Genomic DNA, 21,407 nt, shown 5'->3' with positions numbered 1-21,407 from the left:
TCTGTCCTCTTGTATGGATCATCTCTCTGCAAGGGTACAAAACATTCAAGATTTTGTGGTTCAGAATCCTATGTTAGAGCCTAAAATTCCTATTCCTGACTTATTTTCTGGGGATAGATCTAGGTTCTTGAATTTCAAAAATAATTGTAAACTGTTTCTAGCTTTGAAACCCCGCTCCTCTGGTGACCCCGTTCAACAGGTAAAAATCATTATTTCTTTGTTGCGTGGTGACCCTCAAGACTGGGCATTTTCCCTTGCGCCAGGAGATCCGGCATTGCGTGATGTTGATGCGTTTTTTTCTGGCGCTTGGATTGCTTTATGATGAACCAAATTCAGTGGATCAGGCAGAGAAAATCTTGCTGGCTTTGTGTCAGGGTCAGGATGAAGCGGAGGTGTACTGTCAGAAGTTTAGAAAGTGGTCTGTGCTTACTGAGTGGAATGAATGTGCCCTGGCGGCAATTTTCAGAAAGGGTCTTTCTGAAGCCCTTAAGGATGCCATGGTGGGATTTCCCATGCCTGCTGGTCTGAATGAGTCTATGTCTTTGGCCATTCAGATCGATCGGCGCATGCGTGAGCGCAAAGCTGTGCACCATCTGGCGGTATTCTCTGAGCATAGGCCTGAGCCTATGCAGTGTGATAGGACTTTGACCAGAGCTGAACGGCAAGAACACAGACGTCGGAATGGGCTGTGTTTTTACTGTGGTCAATCCACTCATGCTATCTCCGATTGCCCTAAGCGAACTAAGCAGTTCGCTAGGTCTGCCATCATTGGTAAGGTACAGTCTAAATTTCTTTTGTCCGTTACTCTGATTTGCTCTCTGTCGTCCTATTCTGTAATGGCATTTGTGGATTCAGGTGCTGCCCTGAATTTGATGGACTTGGAGTTTGCCAGGCGCTGTGGTTTTTTCTTGGAGCCCTTGCAGTATCCTATTCCATTGAGAGGAATTGATGCTACGCCTTTGGCCAAGAATAAGCCTCAGTACTGGACTCAATTGACTATGTGCATGGCTCCTGCACATCAGGAGGATATTCGCTTTTTGGCGTTGCATAATCTGCATGATGTGGTTGTTTTGGGGTTGCCATGGCTACAGGTCCATAATCCAGTGTTGGATTGGAAATCTATGTCTGTGTCCAGCTGGGGTTGTCAGGGGGTACATGGTGATGTTCCATTGCTCTCAATTTCACCTTCCACTCCTTCTGAAGTCCCTGAGTTTTTATCAGATTACCGGGATGTATTTGAAGAGCCCAAATCTGGTACCCTACCTCCTCATAGGGATTGCGACTGTGCTATTGATTTGATTCCTGGTAGTAAGTTTCCTAAGGGCCGTCTGTTTAATTTATCTGTGCCAGAGCACGCCGCTATGCGGAGTTATATAAAGGAATCCTTGGAGAAGGGTCATATTCGTCGGTCGCCGTCACCATTGGGAGCAGGGTTCTTTTTTGTGGCCAAGAAGGATGGTTCTTTGAGACCTTGTATTGATTACCGCCTTCTTAATAAGATCACAGTCAAATTTCAGTATCTTTTGCCGCTGCTGTCTGATTTATTTGCTCAGATTAAGGGGGCTAGTTGGTTCACCAAGATAGATCTTCGTGGTGCATATAATCTGGTGCGAATTAAACAGGGTGATGAATGGAAGACGGCATTTAATACGCCCGAGGGCCATTTTGAGTACCTGGTTATGCCATTCGGGCTTTCTAATGCCCCATCTGTGTTTCAGTCCTTTATGCATGACATCTTCCGAGAGTACCTGGATAGATTCATGATTGTATATTTGGATGACATTTTGGTATTTTCGGATGATTGGGAATCTCATGTGAAGCAGGTCAGAATGGTGTTCCAGGTCCTTCGTGCGAATTACTTGTTTGTGAAAGGGTCAAAGTGTCTCTTTGGAGTTCAGAAGGTTTCATTTTTGGGTTACATTTTTTCCCCTTCTACTATCGAGATGGACCCTGTTAAAGTTCAGGCCATTTACGATTGGACTCAGCCGACATCTGTGAAGAGCTTGCAGAAGTTCCTGGGCTTTGCTAATTTTTATCATCGCTTCATCGCTAACTTTTCCAGTGTTGCTAAGCCGTTGACTGATTTGACCAAGAAAGGTGCTGATGTGGTCAATTGGTCCTCTGCGGCTGTAGAGGCTTTTCACGAGTTGAAGCGTCGTTTTGCTTCTGCCCCTGGGTTGTGCCAGCCAGATGTTTCGCTCCCTTTTCAGGTGGAGGTTGATGCTTCTGAAATTGGAGCAGGGGCTGTTTTGTCGCAAAGAAGTTCTGATGGCTCGGTGATGAAACCCTGTGCCTTCTTTTCTAGAAAATTCTCGCCTGCTGAGCGCAATTATGATGTGGGTAATCGGGAGTTGTTGGCCTTGAAGTGGGCTTTTGAGGAGTGGCGACATTGGCTTGAAGGAGCTAAACATCGCGTGGTGGTCTTGACGGATCACAAGAATTTAACTTATCTCGAGTCTGCCAAACGGTTGAATCCTAGACAGGCTCGATGGTCGCTCTTTTTCTCCCGTTTTGATTTTGTGCTTTCATACCTTCCGGGATCTAAGAATGTGAAGGCTGACGCCCTGTCAAGGAGTTTTGTGCCTGACTCTCCGGGTGTTCCGGAGCTGGTGGGTATTCTTAAAGAAGGGGTAATTTTGTCTGCCATTTCCCCTGATTTGCGGCGTGTGCTGCAGAAGTTTCAGGCTGATAGACCTGACCATGTCCTACGGAGAAACTGTTTGTCCCTGATAGATGGACTAGTAGGGTTATCTCGGAGATTCATTGTTCAGTATTGGCTGGTCATCCTGGAATCTTTGGTACCAGAGATTTGGTGGCTAGATCCTTTTGGTGGCCTTCTTTGTCACGGGATGTGCGTTCTTTTGTGCAGTCCTGTGGGATTTGTGCTCAGGCTAAGCCCTGCTGTTCTCGTGCCAGTGGTTTGCTTTTGCCCTTGCCGATTCCGAAGAGGCCCTGGACGCATATTTCCATGGATTTTATTTCTGATCTCGCTGTTTCTCAAAAGATGTCGGTTATTTGGGTGGTTTGTGATCGCTTCTCTAAGATGGTCCATTTGGTACCCTTATCTAAACTGCCTTCCTCCTCTGATTTGGTGCCATTGTTTTTCCAGCATGTGGTTCGTTTGCATGGCATTCCAGAGAACATCGTCTCGGACAGAGGTTCCCAGTTTGTTTCGAGGTTTTGGCGGTCCTTTTGTGCTAAGATGGGCATTGATTTGTCTTTTTCTTCGGCTTTCCATCCTCAGACTAATGGCCAAACCGAACGAACTAATCAGACTTTGGAGACATATCTGAGATGCTTTGTTTCTGCTGATCAGGATGATTGGGTGTCTTTCTTGCCTTTGGCTGATTCGCCCTTAATAATCGGGCCAGCTCGGCTACTCTAGTTTCTCCTTTTTTCTGTAATTCTGGTTTCCATCCTCGCTTCTCTTCAGGGCAGGTTAAGCCTTCGGACTGTCCTGGTGTGGATGCGGTGGTGGACAGGTTGCAGCAGATTTGGACTCATGTGGTGGACAATTTGACATTGTCCCAGGAGAAGGCTCAACGTTTCGCTAACCACCGGCGTTGTGTTGGTCCCCGACTTCGTGTTGGGGATTTGGTTTGGTTGTCATCTCGTCACGTTCCTATGAAGGTTTCCTCTCCTAAGTTTAAGCCTCGTTTCATTGGACCATATAAGATTTCGGAAGTTCTTAATCCTGTGTCATTTCGTTTGGATCTTCCAGCTTCTTTTGCCATCCATAATGTGTTCCATAGGTCGTTGTTGCGGAGATACGTGGCGCCTATGGTTCCCTCCGTTGATCCTCCTGCCCCGGTGTTGGTCGAGGGGGAGTTGGAGTATGTGGTAGAGAAGATTTTGGATTCTCGTGTTTCGAGACGGAAACTCCAGTACCTGGTCATGTGGAAGGGTTATGGTCAGGAAGATAATTCCTGGGTTTTTGCCTCTGATGTTCATGCTGCCGATCTGGTTCGTGCCTTTCATTTGGCTCATCCTGATCGGCCTGGGGGCTCTGGTGAGGGTTCGGTGACCCCTCCTCAAGGGGGGGTACTGTTGTGAATTCTGTTGTCGAGCTCCCTCCTGTGGTCGTGAATGGTACTTCGGCGAGTTCTGTCTATGGGCTCCCTCTGGTGGCTGTGAGTGAAGCTGCTGCTTCTGAGGTTCCTTACACAGGTGACGTGGTTTATCCTTTGGTTGACTGCTCTATTTAACTCCTCTCAGATCGTTACTCCTTGCCAGCTGTCAATGTTTTTGCATTGGTTCAGTTCGCTCCTGGATATCTCTGGTGACCTGCCTTCTCCTGCAGAAGCTAAGTTCCTGATAGTCATTATTTGTTCATTGTTTTCTTGTCCAGCTGGTTTTCATGATTTTGTCTTGCTAGCTGGAAGCTCTGGGATGCAGAGTGGTCCCTCCGCACCGTGAGTCGGTGCGGAGGTCTTTTTTGCACACTCTGCGTGGTCTTTTGTAGGTTTTTGTGCTTATCGCAAAGTTACCTTTCCTATCCTCTGTCTATTTAGTAAGTCTGGCCTCCCTTTGCTGAAACCTGTTTCATTTCTGCGTTTGTGGCTTTCACTCACAGTCAATATATGTGGGGGGCTTCCTTTACCTTTGGGGAATTTCTCTGAGGCAAGGTAGGCTTTATTTTCTATCTCTAGGGCTAGATAGTTCTTAGGCTGTGACGAGGCGCCTAGGTCTGGTCAGGAGCGCTCCATGGCTATTTCTGTGTGTGATAGGATTAGGGCTTGCGGTCAGCAGAGCTCCCACATCCCAGAGCTCGTCCTGTATGAGGTTTAACTATCAGGTCATTCCGGGTGCTCCTAACCACCAGGTCATAACAGGAAACCATCATACTGTGTAGGGAGGCTGTGCCATCATACTGTGTAGGGGGCTGTGGAAGCCATCGGACTCTACATTGGGGCTGTGAGAGCCATCATACTGTGTAGGGAGGCTGTGTGAGCCATTATACTGTGTATGGAGGCTGTAGAAGCCATCGGACTCTACATGGGGGCTGTGTGAGCCATCATACTGTGTAGGGGGGCTGTGGAAGCCATCGGAGTCTACATGGGGGCTGTGGGAGCCATCATACTGTGTAAGGGTGTGTGGGAGCCATCATACTGCCAAATGCCAATCGCCCTGCAGTGTTGGGCTGTAAGACAACACCCTCTTGTGGACATCAGACCCTCAGACCACCATCATGGAGTCTGTTTCTGACAATATGAGCAGACACATGTATGTTAGTGGCCTGCTGCAGGTTATTTTGCAGGGCTCTGGCACTGCTCATCCTGTTCGTGCTGCTGCTGGGTTGTTGCCCTCCTATGTCCCCATTCACATGTCCAGGTGTACTGCTCCATGCTCTGGACACAGCTACCCTTCTAGCCACAGCTCACATTGATGTGCCATCCTGGATGAGCTGCACTACCTAAGTAACTTCTGTGGGTTGTAGACACCGCCTCATGCTACTGTACCTCTAGGGGTGAAAGCAATGACAAAATGCCAAAGTGACCAAAACAACAGCCAAGAAGGATGAGATCAGAGAAATGGTCTGTGGTCACCCCCTGCAGAACTGCTCCTTCATAGGGGTTGTCTTCCTATTTGCCCATCAATTCTACTGTTGTCTGTCACATTTGCACAATAAATTGATTCACAATCAGTGTTGCTTCATCCCTGGACAGGTTGATTTCACAGAAGTGATTGGAGTTACAGGTAGGTTCACACTAGGCGTTTTTTCAGCATTTTTTTTCTGCAGCAAAATCTGATCTTTTGGCAGGAAAGAAGCTGAAGAAAAAAGGTAGGTTTTCCTCGCGTTTTATGTTGCTAAAGTTTCCTCTTGTGCATGCTGATAAAGTATAGTGTTGAAAAAAAATGTCCCATTCTATAGAATAAGGTATTGGCACAAAAAATGCAGATCCCTGAGTATTTGGTGCGTTTTTTCACTACCTATTAATTTCAATGGGTGAAAAATGCTGGAAGAAGTGACCAGCTCCATTTTGAGCATTGCAGAAAAAAAAAAGAAAAATGGATATTTGTATAGGATGTTTTTAATGTATCCCTAGCATAGATTAAAGGAAATTGCATATAGGATTGTATTTATTTATTTTAAATTGTAAATTAAAAAATAAAAAAGGCATCCAGATGTGAAAAACAGGTGCACAGCGGATGTACAAGCAGAAAAAAACACATCTGTAGGGTGTTGTGCTGGAAAAAGTTAAACTGGCAATATTCACAGACTTCAAGGTTCTTCTCGAGCCTATGTGGACCATTATTATGTATTTATTTCTTTTTTCCCTTTAATCTGAGAATAAAGGTCTGGTTGTGATATTCAGAAAACAGTGGTGTCTAATGTCTAATGTAGGATAAATATTAAGGTTAGGGTACACTAGGAATCCTGTCCTGATTATGTTAGGATTAGAGTACACTAGGGGTCCTGTCCTGATTATGTTAGGATTAGAGTACACTAGGGGTCCTGTCCTGATTATGTTAGGATTAGAGTACACTAGGGGTCCTGTCCTGATTATGTTAGGGTACACTAGGGGTCCTGTCCTGATTATGTTAGGGTTAGGGTACACTTGGGGTCCTGTCCTGATTATGTTAGGGTTAGGGTACACTAGGGATCCTGTCCTGATTATGCTGATTATGTTAGGGTTAGGGTACACTAGGGGTCCTGTCCTGATTATGTTAGGGTTAGGGACAGGGTACACTAGGGGTCCTGTCCTGATTATGTTAGGGTACACTAGGGGTCCTGTCCTGATTATGTTAGGGTACACTAGGGGTCCTGTCATGATTATGTTAGGGTTAGGGTACACTAGGGGTCATGTCCTGATTATCTGGCAGGGATCACAGATCAGGCTGGCAGCGTTGTAATGGCCCAGATGCTCCGTCTGCATCCTCCTGTTCAGTAATGGAGACACACGTGGCATTTGCAGTCTGCGCCGAGTGTTGTTTATCCTGATAAACTCTGGCCGCTCTGTCGTCTCTGCCGCTTATTATTTTAATTAAAGCCGATTATTTTCTTATAATCTAACCTGTAAAGAAAATCAAAACATTTTCTACATATGATCAGCACCTCTATATCCATGGTGCAATTTTATTATTATTATTATTTATTGTTATAGCGCCATTTATTCCATGGCGCTTTACATGTGAGGGGTATACATTATAAAAACAAGTACAATAATCTTAAAGGGCCTCTGTCACCCCCTCCAGCCATTATAAACTAAAAGAGCCACCTTGTGCAGCAGTAATGCCGCATTCTAACAAGGTGGCTCTTTAGTTGTAAAGAAGTCACAGTAAATGAGCAAGTGCTAGTCAAAAAATGAAAAAAAAAAATACAGGGTATTTAGTTAATACGTTTTTTTGATTGGTGGAGCAGCTTAATACTCACACATTTTTTTGCAAAAAAAAAAACCGTATTAACTAAATACCCAGTATTTTTTTCATTTTTTGACTAGCACTTGCTAATTTACTGTGACTTCTTTACAACAGAGTATTTTTGACCTCGCTGTGATCTTTTTGTGTCTTAATAAATAATAATAATAATAATCTTTATTTTTATATAGCGCTAACAAATTCCGCAGCGCTTTACAGGTTGCACACATTATCATCACTGTCCCCGATGGGGCTCACAATCTTAATTCCCTATCAGTATGTCTTTGGAATGTGGGAGGAAACCGGAGTACCCGGAGGAAACCCACGCAAACACGGAGAGAACATACAAACTCTTTGCAGATGTTGTCCAAGATGGGATTAGAACCCAGGACCCCAGCGCTGCAAGGCTGCAGTGCTATCCACTGAGCCACCGTGCTGTCTTCAAGTTTCTTGGTGGTGTGAACAGGTTTCTACAGACTTGTTCACTGTGCAAGTAGCCCATGTGTTTCTGGTTCTATAATTGTTCTCTTGTTTCTACAAGACTGGGGAGTCCACCACTCCTCTATGGGTCATTTGCACTAAAGCTGTTCCATCCAGCATGTCCACATGGATATTTTCTCTCTCAACCCTGCTTATACAGGTACTATACAGATGATCAGGTTTTTAAATACATCAGATAGGGATTATATACATTAGACAGGACTGCTCTATTATGGGTATACCTTGGCGATTGGTGGAGCAGCTTAATATACATTTTTTTGCAAAAAAACGTATTAGCTAAATACCCTGTATTTTTTTCATTTTTAAACTAGCAATTGCTCATTTACTGTGACTTCTTTACAACAGAGTATTTTTGACCTCGCTGTTCTCTTTTTGTGTCTTTATGTGCACTTCATAGACAGACAGCAGGAGAGCTGGATGGATGAACATACCATGTGAATGCTAGGTGCAGAGGCGAGTCTATGTGCAAAGCTGGGTGATGTACTATGTGCACTTCATAGACAGCAGGAGAGCTGGGTGGATGAACATACCATGTGAATGCTAGGTGCAGAGGAATGTCTATGTGCAAAGCTGGGTGATGTACTATGTGCACTTCATAGACAGACAGCAGGAGAGCTGGGTGGATGAACATACCTGTCGGAAGAATAGAGATTCTTGTTAGAGTGCGATGGTGGCAGGTAGCAGGGCACAGTCTGTATACATCTTTCAGATTTTAATTCTACTGTAATCTTCACACTTCTAGGACACACTTCTAGGAATCACACTGCAGATTTCCTATTTACTTTTATTTTTACTATTTTTTTAAATATGATTTTTGGTATTTTCATTTTTAGTCATTATTAGTATTTTTGGTATTTTGAGTTAATTTACGTTATTTTTTATATATAGCATCTGTTTGTTTTTTTCTATGTTTAATTTTATGATCTTTGGGATGACAAAAGTAAAAAAAAAAAAAAAGAGGCTTTCTAGAGGAATCGTTCTATGGAATAAAAGTTCAATATATACTGAAGATATAGAAACTGAAAATCCATAACCAAAAATTTTGTCAAGATTGGTGTGGTCTTCAGAGGGATTTTTATTATATTCTAGCTATAACATTTTATTTACCGTAATCATTTATTATTAATAATTATTAAATACAAATATTATTATTTAATTATTTTTATACACCTTCAGGAGAGTAAATGCTCATCACCTACTCCCCCACCAAAAAAAAAAAAAACGGATTGTTTTCTGTGGAATTGGAATTCAATCCATATTTTATTATATCGGACTTTTACTTTACAATATTAATCTATTGGACCCCCTTGAGCCAGTCTGCGCGGGCACCAACGTATGTACCGTTCTAATGCCACTTTTAGAGACAGATTCCTGATACTGTATGTAATATAGCCATTATCTGCCACCTGTGCAGAGAGTTTAGCTCATGAGCCCCTTCCATACCTCCAGACCCCTTAACAGGGCATTAATTCATGTCCTAATGCGGGAAGGAGTTGAATTACATGATCAAAGAAGGGTGAAGAACAATAGTTGGACTAAAAAAATTAGTTCAAAGTAATTTAAGAAAAAAAAAATTAAATAATAAAAATACATAAGAGTTTGAAGCATCAAATAAAGACAGTCAGAAAGGTCAGATCAATAAGAGATTCTATCAAAATACACATTTATTTAACCCATATAGTGAACACCGTAAGAAAATATAGAACAGCTTGAATTTGCGACCACTGTACTTTCCTCCAAAAATGCAATGCAAAGACATCAAAATTTCTTAATTACTACAAAATGGTACCAATAAAAACCACAGCCGGCACACAAAGTAATAATAATAATAATAAAAATCGAAGTGTTAAAAATAAACTTATCAATTAACAAAATGGAAAATGAATGAACAAAAGAGAAATGTAAATCCCACCCGTATCTGGTGACTGCCTTTTGCTTGTAAAACAGCATCAATAGTTCTAGGTCAGAGATTGTATCCCGGTGTATGAGAAACCAGTGATACTAAACATGTGATAATGATCAATTTCATACGTAGGTTGAAACTAAACTAAAACAGAAAAAGCTACGTAGGAGGCTTAAAACTGGGTGAAGAACAGCGAACTCTGCTACAAAAGGTGACGCTATGGAACACAATTTCACGTCATATCTCTTACACAATAACAAGACTGAGCTCAGCACAAGGTAGTTATACTGCATCAGCAAGGTCTCTTCCAGGCAAAGATTTCAGAGCAGACTAGGGTTTTAAGAAGTGTTGTTCAAACTCTTTCGAAGAAGCACTCCAAAAAATTGGGCAACCTTGAAGACCAAATACGCAGTAATCAGCCAAGGAAACTGTGTGGCGCATGCATGATACATCATGGTTAAATTAGATAGTGCCCATAATGCCAAGAAATACAGACAGACACTGTAATACCATCCGGTGGCGTCTGATTGGCTCCATCTTTATTCTGCAGCTGGAGAACAATCCCAAAAATGCAACCAATGTCACTAAGAACTATCTTCAGAAGAACAAGAAGTTTAGGAAGTGATGATACTTCCCCACAGAGGCCTGATCTCAACATCTTCCAGTCTGCTGAAGATCTGTAGTTACTTCTCCAAGATGTTTGCAACAACCTCCCTGCCGAGTTCCTCCAGAAAAGGAGTGCACCTAGCAGAATCAATCCTTTTTTTTTAAAGCAAAGTGCGGTCACACCAGACATTGATTCTAGATTTCTCTTTTGTTCATTTTGCATTTTGATACCTGACAAAAATAAACTATCACTTCTATTTTTTAAAGCATTCTTACTTTGCAGCATTCTTTTTATAGGTTTGCACAGTACTGTAAGTGTAACTTGTGAGACAAGGGAATATGGGATTTGTTATCAAGTTTCCATATTGCAAGGTATTTCTATGTGTTGTCATATTATTCCCATGGTGTTCTGGACAATGATCAAACAATAAGATAATCTCCGTTTGGTTTCAGAAAGCTAAGTCGTCAATTTAATTATGCTTAAAAATATTATTACAAAAATATAGGACCTCCTGAAAATTACTAAACTGTTTTCTGAATATCTCGAATGAATCATTATTAGATACATTAATCTGGAGGGGAAATAACAGCTTTTACTGTGATATCTCATTCTGCAGCCTACATCTAGTTCCCTGAGGAATATTAAAGACGACTAATCGGTGGTTAAAAATCTCTTTACTCGTAATGTCACTGGTTCCAATGTCAATCCACATAAGAAACAACCACCTTTCCCATCATTAGAGGTACTGGTTGTTTGCTGTACAACTTGGTCTAAGTAGGTGACAGGAAAAAAAAATTAATCTGGATATTTTTGTTTAATCTCCTGCAGAGGACAATTACATGTAAAGTTTAACTTCTTAATCCACTTATGGAACATATCTGCTGGTAGCAGAGGGCATTCCAGCAAGAGTCACACGTGTTATCCTGTCCTAATTAACTCCAAGAGGATTACTAAAAGCTGGCCTCCTTTGTGTGTAATGGATGTATTTGCTGCATCATTTTAAGTTAACAGAACAATTAACACTTATCGTCAATGTCCCATGTAAAGTGCCATGGAATAAATGGCGCTATAAAAATAAATAATAATGTCGATCAGGTGTCTGATATGTTCATGAGAATGCTTATTCCCAACATGCTGTTGATCAGCCGAGACACAATGAAAACGCAAGTTTGTCAGCCAACCCGATCACTCATGTGAGTCATTAAATAATAGTCATCTGATCTAGATCGCTCATGTGGGTTATTAAATAATAGCTATCGGCAGTATATAGACGATCTCTTTTCATCTGATTATGTAGATCACTCATATGGGTTATTAAATAATAGTCATCCGCAGTATATAGACGATCTCCTTTCATCTGATTATCTAGATCACTCATATGGGTTATTAAATAATAGTAATTGGCAGTATATAGATGATCTCCTTTCATCTGATTGTCTAAATGCACATTTAAGCTAAGACTTTAGAGTAAAAGGTGATGCAAAATAGTAAAAACTACTACTAAAGCATTCTGTCATGCCAAAGACTACGACTAAAGCACTGTGTAATGCCAATCTGTGTAATGCAATGCATCCAACACATCATTACATTGAGAAAATGTTGGCTGATCATGATGAAGGGTTGGCAAAAGTGATAATAGTCAAGATAATGACTGAGGGGAAAACATGATCAATAATGAAGACAATAGGATATTTGATGATGACCTTTAATGGACTTTAATTACAGAAATTATTTTCACTACTTGACAAATTATTGTAATTGTCTCTTTAATTCCAGATCAACACGGATCTAATGAAAGTAAAACATTACTGGTGACTAAATTACTTCACGCAGAGAATAACCATGAGCGTCTCATCACTACTGTCCCGAGGAGCAGTGGATATCCTTGAAGAGTTACAGATATTGACAGCGAAGACAATGGAGAAAGTAGAAATCACAAAACAATATGAGGTCATTAGGGAGCTTGGGAAAGGCACATACGGAAGAGTCAATCTGGTGATCCATAAAGCCAGAGGTGAGTCATAGATAAAAAAAAAATGGCTTTATGACTAATTGGTTCTAACCCGAGTTAAGAAGAGACCAACCTTTAGTTTCATTTGACCAGTCCATGTGATAGGCCAGTGTCAGACACATTAGCTCTTCTCAAGAAGAAAGAAACTGTCTCTGTAGCACCATTTATCAGAGGTAGTTACTGTATGTCCTCAACCTTGTAAAGAGTCTTGTAACATAACTAAGAAAAATTGACAAATCAGTCTACTTAAAAAGAAAAATTCCCAGTAATAATAATCTTTATTTTTATATAGTGCTAACATATTACGCAGCGCTTTACAGTTTTGCACTTTATCATCACTGTCCCTGATGGGGCTCACAATCTAAATTCCCTATCAGTATGTCTATGTGGGAGGAAACTGGAGTGCCCGAAGGAAACACACGCAAACATGGGGAGAACATACAAACTCCTTGCAGATGGTGTCCAAGGTGGGATTAGAACCTAGGACTCCAGCGCTGCAAGGATGCAGTGCTATCCACTGAGCCACCGTGCTGCCCCAGCTGTATACTACTATTTCAGAGATTTTGTGGTTTGTCCATGCAGAGCAGGGTACTAATTTGGTGGTGTCCGAGACCTTTGAGACGTGTCTAGGGAACCATTTCTTCTTGTGGAGGCCGCCACTTGGTTTTGGCAGTTTTATAGGCGAGCCGTTGATCTCTGATTTATGGAGTAGCTGGCTCCAGTAGATGGCACTGAGTGACAACTTGATTTTGCCTTCTGAAAAAGATATTTTGCATAACTCCCCATGTCAGATTGTGGTCTAGCCTAGGAGCAGTGTTGTGTAGCAAGCTGGGAACTGAGAACAGTGCACACAGTATTTCAGAAGATGAGTATGACAGCATTTTGCAAGGGGTAATCATTATAGATTATGAATGCTACTTGCCACATTAAGCCAATTTTCATTGATATCTCTGCTTAATTCTTTAGGTACAAAGATGGCTCTAAAATTTTTAAGGAAGAAAACGACAAAACAAAAGAGCTTTTTGCAGGAATATTGCATTTCCCGCTACCTGTCGGCCTGTCCGTATATTATTGGCATGTACGACATTGCATTTGAGACAGATGAATTCTATGTGTTTGCACAAGAATATGCTGTAGCTGGAGACCTGTTTGATATCATCCCTCCTCAGGTACATGTGATGTGGTTAATGGGTGGGGTGAGTTTGCATGGGGAACCATTTTTAAAGGGTCCAAACTAGTAAAAAAAAAGATAAATTCATCCTTACTAATCCCCTGCAGCTACTATACTGGCACTTACCTGGCCTTTTGGAATCTGTCTCCTTCCTGGTGACCGTTTTCAGTAATTGGGCATTTTCTGCCATGTCCAGTATGTCGATACTATAGCATGAAGTAGAAACCAGCCAGAGCTATGTAAGGCTGATGATAATTTATTCTTTTTTTTTTCTTACTTCATATTTTTGTGCAATTTTAGGTCGGTCTTTCTGAACATACAACCAAACGTTGCATCTACCAAGTAGCATTAGCTCTGGATTACCTCCATAACCGAAAACTTGTCCACCGTGATATCAAACCGGAAAATATTCTAATTTTCGACAAAGAATGTCGCAAAATTAAACTCTCCGATTTCGGCATGACCAGGATTTCCGGAACTACAGAAAAGCGAGTGAGCGGAACCATCCCTTACACAGCTCCTGAACTTTGTGAAACTTCAAAGCACAGTGGATTTCTGGTGGATTACAGTATCGACGTGTGGGCGTTTGGGGTCCTACTGTTCTGCATGATGACGGGGAACTTCCCCTGGGAGAAAGCATTACATTCGGACTCCTTTTACTATGAATTTTATCAGTGGCAAAAATACAAGAATGCCAACGTACCATCGCAGTGGCGGAGATTCACCTCTCATGCCCTTAAAATGTTTAGCAAATTGCTTTCCATCGAGCCGGAGAAAAGATGCTCCATTAAGGATATCCTCTGGTATTTTGGCAAAACTTGGCTGGTGACCAAGGAGGAATCTCATCCTTCGGAGGCAAAAAACAACAACGATGTCTTCGTAAATATCAAGCCGCAAGGTCTTCCTTATCTCAACGGTAATACTCTGGATAGCAATAAAAGCGACACCAGCCCCAGTTTATCCTTTTCTTCGTGCAGCAGCTACGAGGATGTCCCGAAAGAGAGTAATGCAAATAGTATCTTGGTGTCAGCGCCAATCGAGATATGTGTATGAAATGCTATTCTTCATCGTGTACTATATGCAGACGGAGCAATCTTCTTTTGGACTGATGCCATGAACTAGCAGACGTCATATGGCTCTCCAGTCGTAAGGTCCAACGTAAAGGGGTAGTCCCAGCTCATACATTTATGACAGAACCATAGAAGTGAATGTTATCTGATTGGCAATATCTGAAAACGGCCACAACGCAGTGCATAGATGTGTGCTCGTCCAACTCCATGATTTGTGTACTCTCAGCCACTGTTAACGCAAGCAGACAGGTGATTGATGGGGATGCTGGAAAAGATAACTATGCCCATACACACCTTTGAAATCCTCCACATGTCCATGGTCCCCAGCTGGTTTCTATTTACATAGCTATATCGATGACGTAACCGTACTGTCGCTGCCAATCACTGACTGCTGTAGTCACATGCCGCACATACGGCCATCAATATCCATTCTCCTGGAGATACTTCTTGAATTCTTCCCATATCAATATTTTTTCTATTACTTTTACAATAGCGTTCAAACAATTTGCATCTTGACGGTGAATCTTACGAGTTTTATGTCATGAGTCCAAAAGTGCTCTGTCTGTGAACGCCAACATTGCAGAACATTACAGGTATTCCATTGCAGCCATGAGCCAAGAAAATTAATGTTACATGTGTATTGTTGTAGTAACGATCATCTTAGCGCTGACCGATCCTGTGTATCATATGAAAGGCATATCGACATATTACAACTTTTGTTTTTTATTTTATGTAGTGGTCATACAACTCTGTGTCATTTTATGTTTTTTGGTTCAGTAACTGGTAAACTTTTACAACTTAAAAAAGGCAATATTAGTGTGAATGAGACAACGCTATGTTCAGCTTTTTTTTAATATTGAGTGAGCTTGAAAAAAAATTCCACTGTGTAATATGAACTGCAAAAAGTATATATATATATATATATTAAAAAAATAAACTCACGAAACAAACTTAAGAAAAAACCATGAAATAAATTATACTTAAAAATGAGAACTTTCTACAGTCTGACATTTTATTGTAATGTTCTTCTTGACCTTGATGTCTTAATATCAAGTAAAATGGGCAAACCTAAGAGTTGCAACAAGTTTGACTCAGCCCTCTAAACATAGTTCAGCTCTTGTCAGATCATCTCCTACAGTATATGGGAGGATTTTTCTGGCATATGGCAGGCCTTGTGGGGTTCGCCTAGTCACAGTGGTTACTTCCAACCAAAAATGAGCCCAGGAAGGAGAACCAGTGTATTTGTCTCAGGGTCATGGACACCAAGCCTCAATGATCAGGGACGGATTTAAGAGGTGGGTGGCCCGGGGCCCATTTTGGAGGCAGGCCCATTTTTCAAGGTGTTGCAATATGTAATGCAAAAACACAAAAATGAAACGAACGCAAGTTTATTTACAAAAATCATTTACGCAGAGTAATTCAGGTAAAATCATTCATTTTTTACAATCCAGGCACTTTCCTTTAGATTTTCGTGCTGCAAAATCACTAATGATGTCACTAAAGTCCAATTCACGCAGTATATCTGACTCGATGCTCATGATAGCCAAATTTACAAGTCATTCCTGCTTCATGGATGTCCTTAACCGGTTTTCAACTAATTTGAGCTTTGAGAAGGAACGCTCACCACTGCAGTTTGTTACCATCAAAATTAGATATATCCTTAGAGCTATCTCAATATTTGGGAAAGTGTCCTGCACACCCTTTTCCACGATAATCTTGTACATGAAAAGTTCAGTGTTGATATCTTTTGGCTCCTCGTCTGTGAATAAATTGGCAAATGTTACAAGCCGACACAGTTCATCGATAATTGTAATGTCCAAGTCATCTGAATAAGACCTCACGAGCTGCTCTGCTGTGGCCTTTAGCTCGTCTGAAGACAGTTCTTTCAAATGGCTAAAAAAACGAAATTTGTTTGATATATCTTTATATGCTTGAAGACGTTGGTCAAGAGAAGCGATAAACTGACCAATGATAGGCAAGAAAGTTTCTGTTCTGGAAAGTTTCTGTTCTGTATTTTTCAGAAGGGCTGAGTTGTACTTCTTCCGTTTGGCCATAATCCAATGGATTGAGACACGTTTCGACACCTGTGTCAAGTTATCGTCTGAACATACTCAGATGAACCAGACAGCTCTTCGCCTTGTTCTCATAAATTTTGAAGGAGTCACGCTTTGATGCGACAGTTTTTTAAGCTGGTCAGTGATGCCACAGCAGTGGACCTGTGTATACAGTATGGTACTGTGTAGGACAGGGGCTGCAGGAAAGATACACAGACACACACAGACAGAGAGATCATACTCACCCACCGCAACACTGTGAAGACTGAACCACTTCACCTATGGATCTTCAGTGACTGAAGATCCAGAGTGAAGTCCTGCCGCGCTCCGGGGTGGAGAATCCTCTTCTTACGACGACATCGTGGCTCCACCTCCTTCCTCGAAGGTAGCTGAACAAACTCTCATCTGATCTAATCCGAGGGAGCGATCATATAGCTGAATGGGTAGCGCCTAGAAGCTTCTGTTGGGTTCGGAGAAGGCTGCTGCATGCCATTAGCTAAGCATTAGGTACTAAGGAAGTCTGGCTAGGCTAGCCAGGTCAGTAGATGCTGACACAGGTCATGTGCCATGACTCTGCTGCTCTGCACCAGCCACTGAGGTGTAGGCCCGTAGATCGGTCCCTACACTTTCAATAGTTTCTCTTTTGTTAAATGTTCCTTATCATTAGAAATGGTTCTCAGCAAAGAGACGTGTATTTTACATGTTTTGAGATATTTATCCCTATATTGGTGGGAGGCCCCCGCTTGGTGGGTGGCCCCGGGCCCCTTAGGCCCCCTCTAAATCCGGGCCTGTCAATGATGTGTGGGGAGTGAGTGTTAGCATGTCCAGTCCGATCCCATAGAAAAGTAACTATACCCCAAATGTACTGCTGGCTATAACTGAAAGGTATGAGAACACACAGAGCCTCGCAGCTACGATAGAAAGGTATCAGAACACACAGAGCATCGCGGCCACGATAGAAAGGAATCATAACACACAGAGCATCGCGGCTACGATAGAAAGGTATCAGAACACACAGAGCATCGCCGCTACGATAGAAAGGAATCATAACACACAGAGCATCGCAGCTATGATAGAAAGGTATCAGAACACACAGAGCCTCACAGCTATGATAGAAAGGTATCAGAACACACAGAGCATCGCGGCTACGATAGAAAGGTATCAGAACACTCAGAGCCTCACAGCTATGATAGAAAGGTATCAGAACACACAGAGCATCGCGGCTACGATAGAAAGGTATCAGAACACACAGAGCCTCACAGCTATGATAGAAAGGTATCAGAACACACAGAGTGGGGACCTGTCTCCCCCTATACTGCACCCTTATCAGGCTCAGGAAACTGAAATGGGCCCCCCACTACTACCACCAGGGAGGCATGAGAGAGGGGCCTCTCCCAGTCTAGTGCCAAAGGACATTGTGCCCACCATCACTGCATCTCATGGCCTCCACACACAGGCTCCTCTTAGGTCCCTGGCCTCTGATGACTATATAACTGCCTCTGAGCTGAGAGCGCAGCTGAGTGCCTTCCCTACAAAGGCTGACATGGAGGGCTATATACAGCGTCTGGAGGCAGTGTGCAGGAGTGAAGTGGGGTCCCTTAAGGAAGACGTGTCCCACCTTACCACCACTGTCTCTGCATTAGAAGCTAAAGTGGAGTCGCTTTCCTCACAATTGCAGAGTCAGCAGCAGCTTCTTGACCTACACTCAGAGACTTTCAATGTGGTCCTAGATATGCTGGAGGACTCTGAGAACAGGAACCGGAGGAATAATATCAGGCTCCGTGGGATCCCTGAGTCCGTAGCCCCACGTGACCTCTCCTCGGCCCTCCATGGCATTTTCAATTCTCTCTTAGGGAGGTCACCCACTGAACACATTGAAATTGACAGAGCCCACCGCTCGCTAGGCCCAAAGAACCCCGATACATCTAAGCCGAGGGACGTCATCTGCAGGATTCACTACTTCCAAACTAAGGATGACATCATGCGTAAGGCGAGGGACCACGATGCTATTGACTTTAATGGGTCTGATGTCCTTCTCTTGTCTGACCTCTCACGCTTCACCCTGGCTAAACGGAGGGCACTGCGCCCCCTCCTGGAGGTGCTGCGGGAAAATAAGATCCCCTACAGTTGGGGTTACCCATTTCAATTACAAGTACGCAGTGATAAAGGATTGATAATTTTGAGATCCCCGTCAGATCTGCAGAACTTCACCGCTGCACTGGGCTTACCCATTGTCACACTGGGAGACTGGCATCGCCTTACTGCGTCTGACCTATGGGGCCCACGCCGTGCTGGAGGCCCCCACACCGGGTCGCTGGGAAAGAGGAAACGGGGCTCCCGCCGTAGACCTGCCTCCGTTACTCATGCTGATGACACTTGATCACCTAATTCAGACCTTATGATCACTATTGCCCCTTTTCTCTTTTTGCTTTCTTGCCGCCTACATTGTCCCTCCATGTTGCCAGGCTCCCACGGGGGGCTTGGTCGTGACTTTGCTTTAGCCTGTTAATTGTGGATGGATTGGAGCCACATGTTTTGTAGCGGTGATATTCCTATTTGATTCTACCTGGGACTCCTGAGCGGGGTTCCTAACATGGTTCATTTTGCACTATTTATGAATGTCCACCTACATCAATTGACTCGTCATGTACTGTGCTCAACTGTTGCACTACCGAATTAATGTGTTAATGTTATTTTATGTTGGCTAACGCTGCTCTTTCTCCTGAAATGTGACTTTTGATGATACCCCTTCGGGGGCTTGTTATGACTCTGCTCATTTCGACAAATGTACTTGGCCCATGATCCGCTGTTATGTTCATTAACAATGTTTATGTTACCAAGGTCATGGGCCTACTGGGTAGAGTTGGATTTTTTTTTTTTTCTTTTTTGCTGCAGGGGCTCGGCTGGTTGCTCTCTGCTCAATCACCTCCCCACTAGGGTGTGTCTCTGACACTACTTCTCAGAGTTTTCTATGATATTGTCCTGTACCCTTGAGGCCTAGTGGCTTCTTGGTTTTTCTCTTTTTTTTTTCTGGTCGGAACCCTATCTTCCGGCTGAACTACTCTCTTTCCTTGGTGCTTTACTTTCTCTGTTTCTATTTTTCCCCACTTTCCACCCCTCCTACTCCTTTCCGACCCGATTGTACCACCCGCAGGCCCGATAGTTCCTATGGCGTCTCTACAACTCTGCTCGCTTAATGTCAGGGGGTTTAATGTCCCTGAAAAGCGATCAAAGGTTTTATACGGTATGCATAAGAAACGGGTTGACATACTTCTGCTGCAGGAGACACATTTCCGAGCAGACAGAATCCCTAAGCTTAACCATAAATACTACACACAGTGGTTCCATGGCAGTAACTCTGACTCCAAGTCTAAAGGTGTCAGCATTGCATTGCACAAGTCTTTACAGGCTCAGGTAGTTGCCTCTAAAGCGGATTCTAATGGTCGATATGTGTTTTTAAAGCTCAAAATTGCCCATGATTTGTTCACCATAGCTAACATTTATCTCCCCAATCAAGACCAGGTCCGAGCGTGCAGAAAGTACCTACGGGACCTCTCGGCCTTTGCGGAAGGCTATGTGATTATGGGAGGAGACTTCAATATGGTGTTGGACCGCGCTGTGGATTCCTCTTCGGGCAGGTCAGCAGTGTCCCTCTCACAGCTGGAGAGACTGCGGCGGGCCCTGACGGACTCAAGGTTGGTGGATGTTTGGAGGTTACTACACCCCACTACCCGAGATTATACCTACTTCTCCACAGTACATAATTCCTATAGTAGATTGGATTATTTTTTGATCAGCCACGGGCTCCTGTCTCTTGACCCAAAGTCTGACATTGACACGATGTTGTGGTCAGACCATGCCCCAGTTTTGCTCTCCCTTCGGCTGCCGAGCCTTTCTCCGAGAGAATGGACCTGGTCCTTAAACCCTGGTCTCCTTGGAGATCTAACATGTCAGGCGGCCGTGCGAACAGCAATCTCAGACTTTCTAGATTTTCACAAGCATGACCCCACGGCCATCCCATACCAATGGGAGGCTCTGAAGGGAGTAATACGGGGAGTATTTATACAACAGGGGGCCCGACTGAAGAGAGAGAGGGAGACTAACATTGTGGGTTTGTTGACTCGTATCCAAACTCTGGAGTTGGATCATAAACGGACTAGAGATGCTGGCTGATCTCCTCCGGGCACGCTGTGAGTTGAGTGCCTTGTTGGACACGATGTTAGCACGACAGAGGGACCGCTTTCATAAATTTCTGTATAAGTACTCTGATAAACTCGGGAGAGCTCTAGCGAGGTTTTTGCACCCCCGTGCTCCCACCACTTATATCCCTACCATGAGGTCTGCTACGGGTGAACTGGTCCATTTTCCTGAGATTGTGGACTCATTCAGAGCATATTACGACTCTCTCTACAATTTAAGTGGCCCTCTGTCTGATATGTCCCCTTCCGAGTTTCAAGCACGGGTGGACGACTACATCCGGGACACTGAGCTCCCGCCTATGTCGGTGGAGGAGTCTGAGGCCCTGGAGAGTCCTCTCTCGGAACAGGAGGTTTTAGACACGATAAAATCTTTGGCTAATGGTAAAAGCCCTGGTCCTGACGGATTCTCCGCCGCCTTCTATAAGTTATATGCGAATTCCCTGGTCCCCTTCATGACCAAACTGTTTAACTCCATCTCGGCCAGCTGCCCCTTTGCCCCCCAAACGCTGATGGCCACAATCACCGTGATTCC

General features: G+C 43.2%; 1 protein-coding gene across 1 annotated transcript in view; it reads left to right on the top strand.

Moving 5' to 3' along the window:
* LOC138663061 (serine/threonine-protein kinase SBK1-like) overlaps positions 1–15,615 on the top strand; it is a 35,235-nt gene extending 19,620 nt beyond the window's left edge. Inside the window, exons 2-4 of the mRNA XM_069749125.1 lie at positions 12,147–12,384; positions 13,348–13,550; positions 13,853–15,615. Of these exons, the coding sequence (XP_069605226.1) occupies positions 12,213–12,384; positions 13,348–13,550; positions 13,853–14,605 (1,128 nt within the window). The 5' untranslated portion in view covers positions 12,147–12,212 and the 3' untranslated portion in view covers positions 14,606–15,615. The remainder of the gene's footprint in view (positions 1–12,146; positions 12,385–13,347; positions 13,551–13,852) is intronic.
* The last annotated feature ends 5,792 nt before the right edge of the window (positions 15,616–21,407 follow it).

Source organism: Ranitomeya imitator, chromosome 2, assembly GCF_032444005.1.
Source record: "Ranitomeya imitator isolate aRanImi1 chromosome 2, aRanImi1.pri, whole genome shotgun sequence".
Taxonomy (NCBI): Eukaryota; Metazoa; Chordata; class Amphibia; order Anura; family Dendrobatidae; genus Ranitomeya; species Ranitomeya imitator.
The sequence above is the reverse complement of the archived record's forward strand: the minus strand, read 5'-3'. Positions and strand labels throughout refer to the sequence as shown.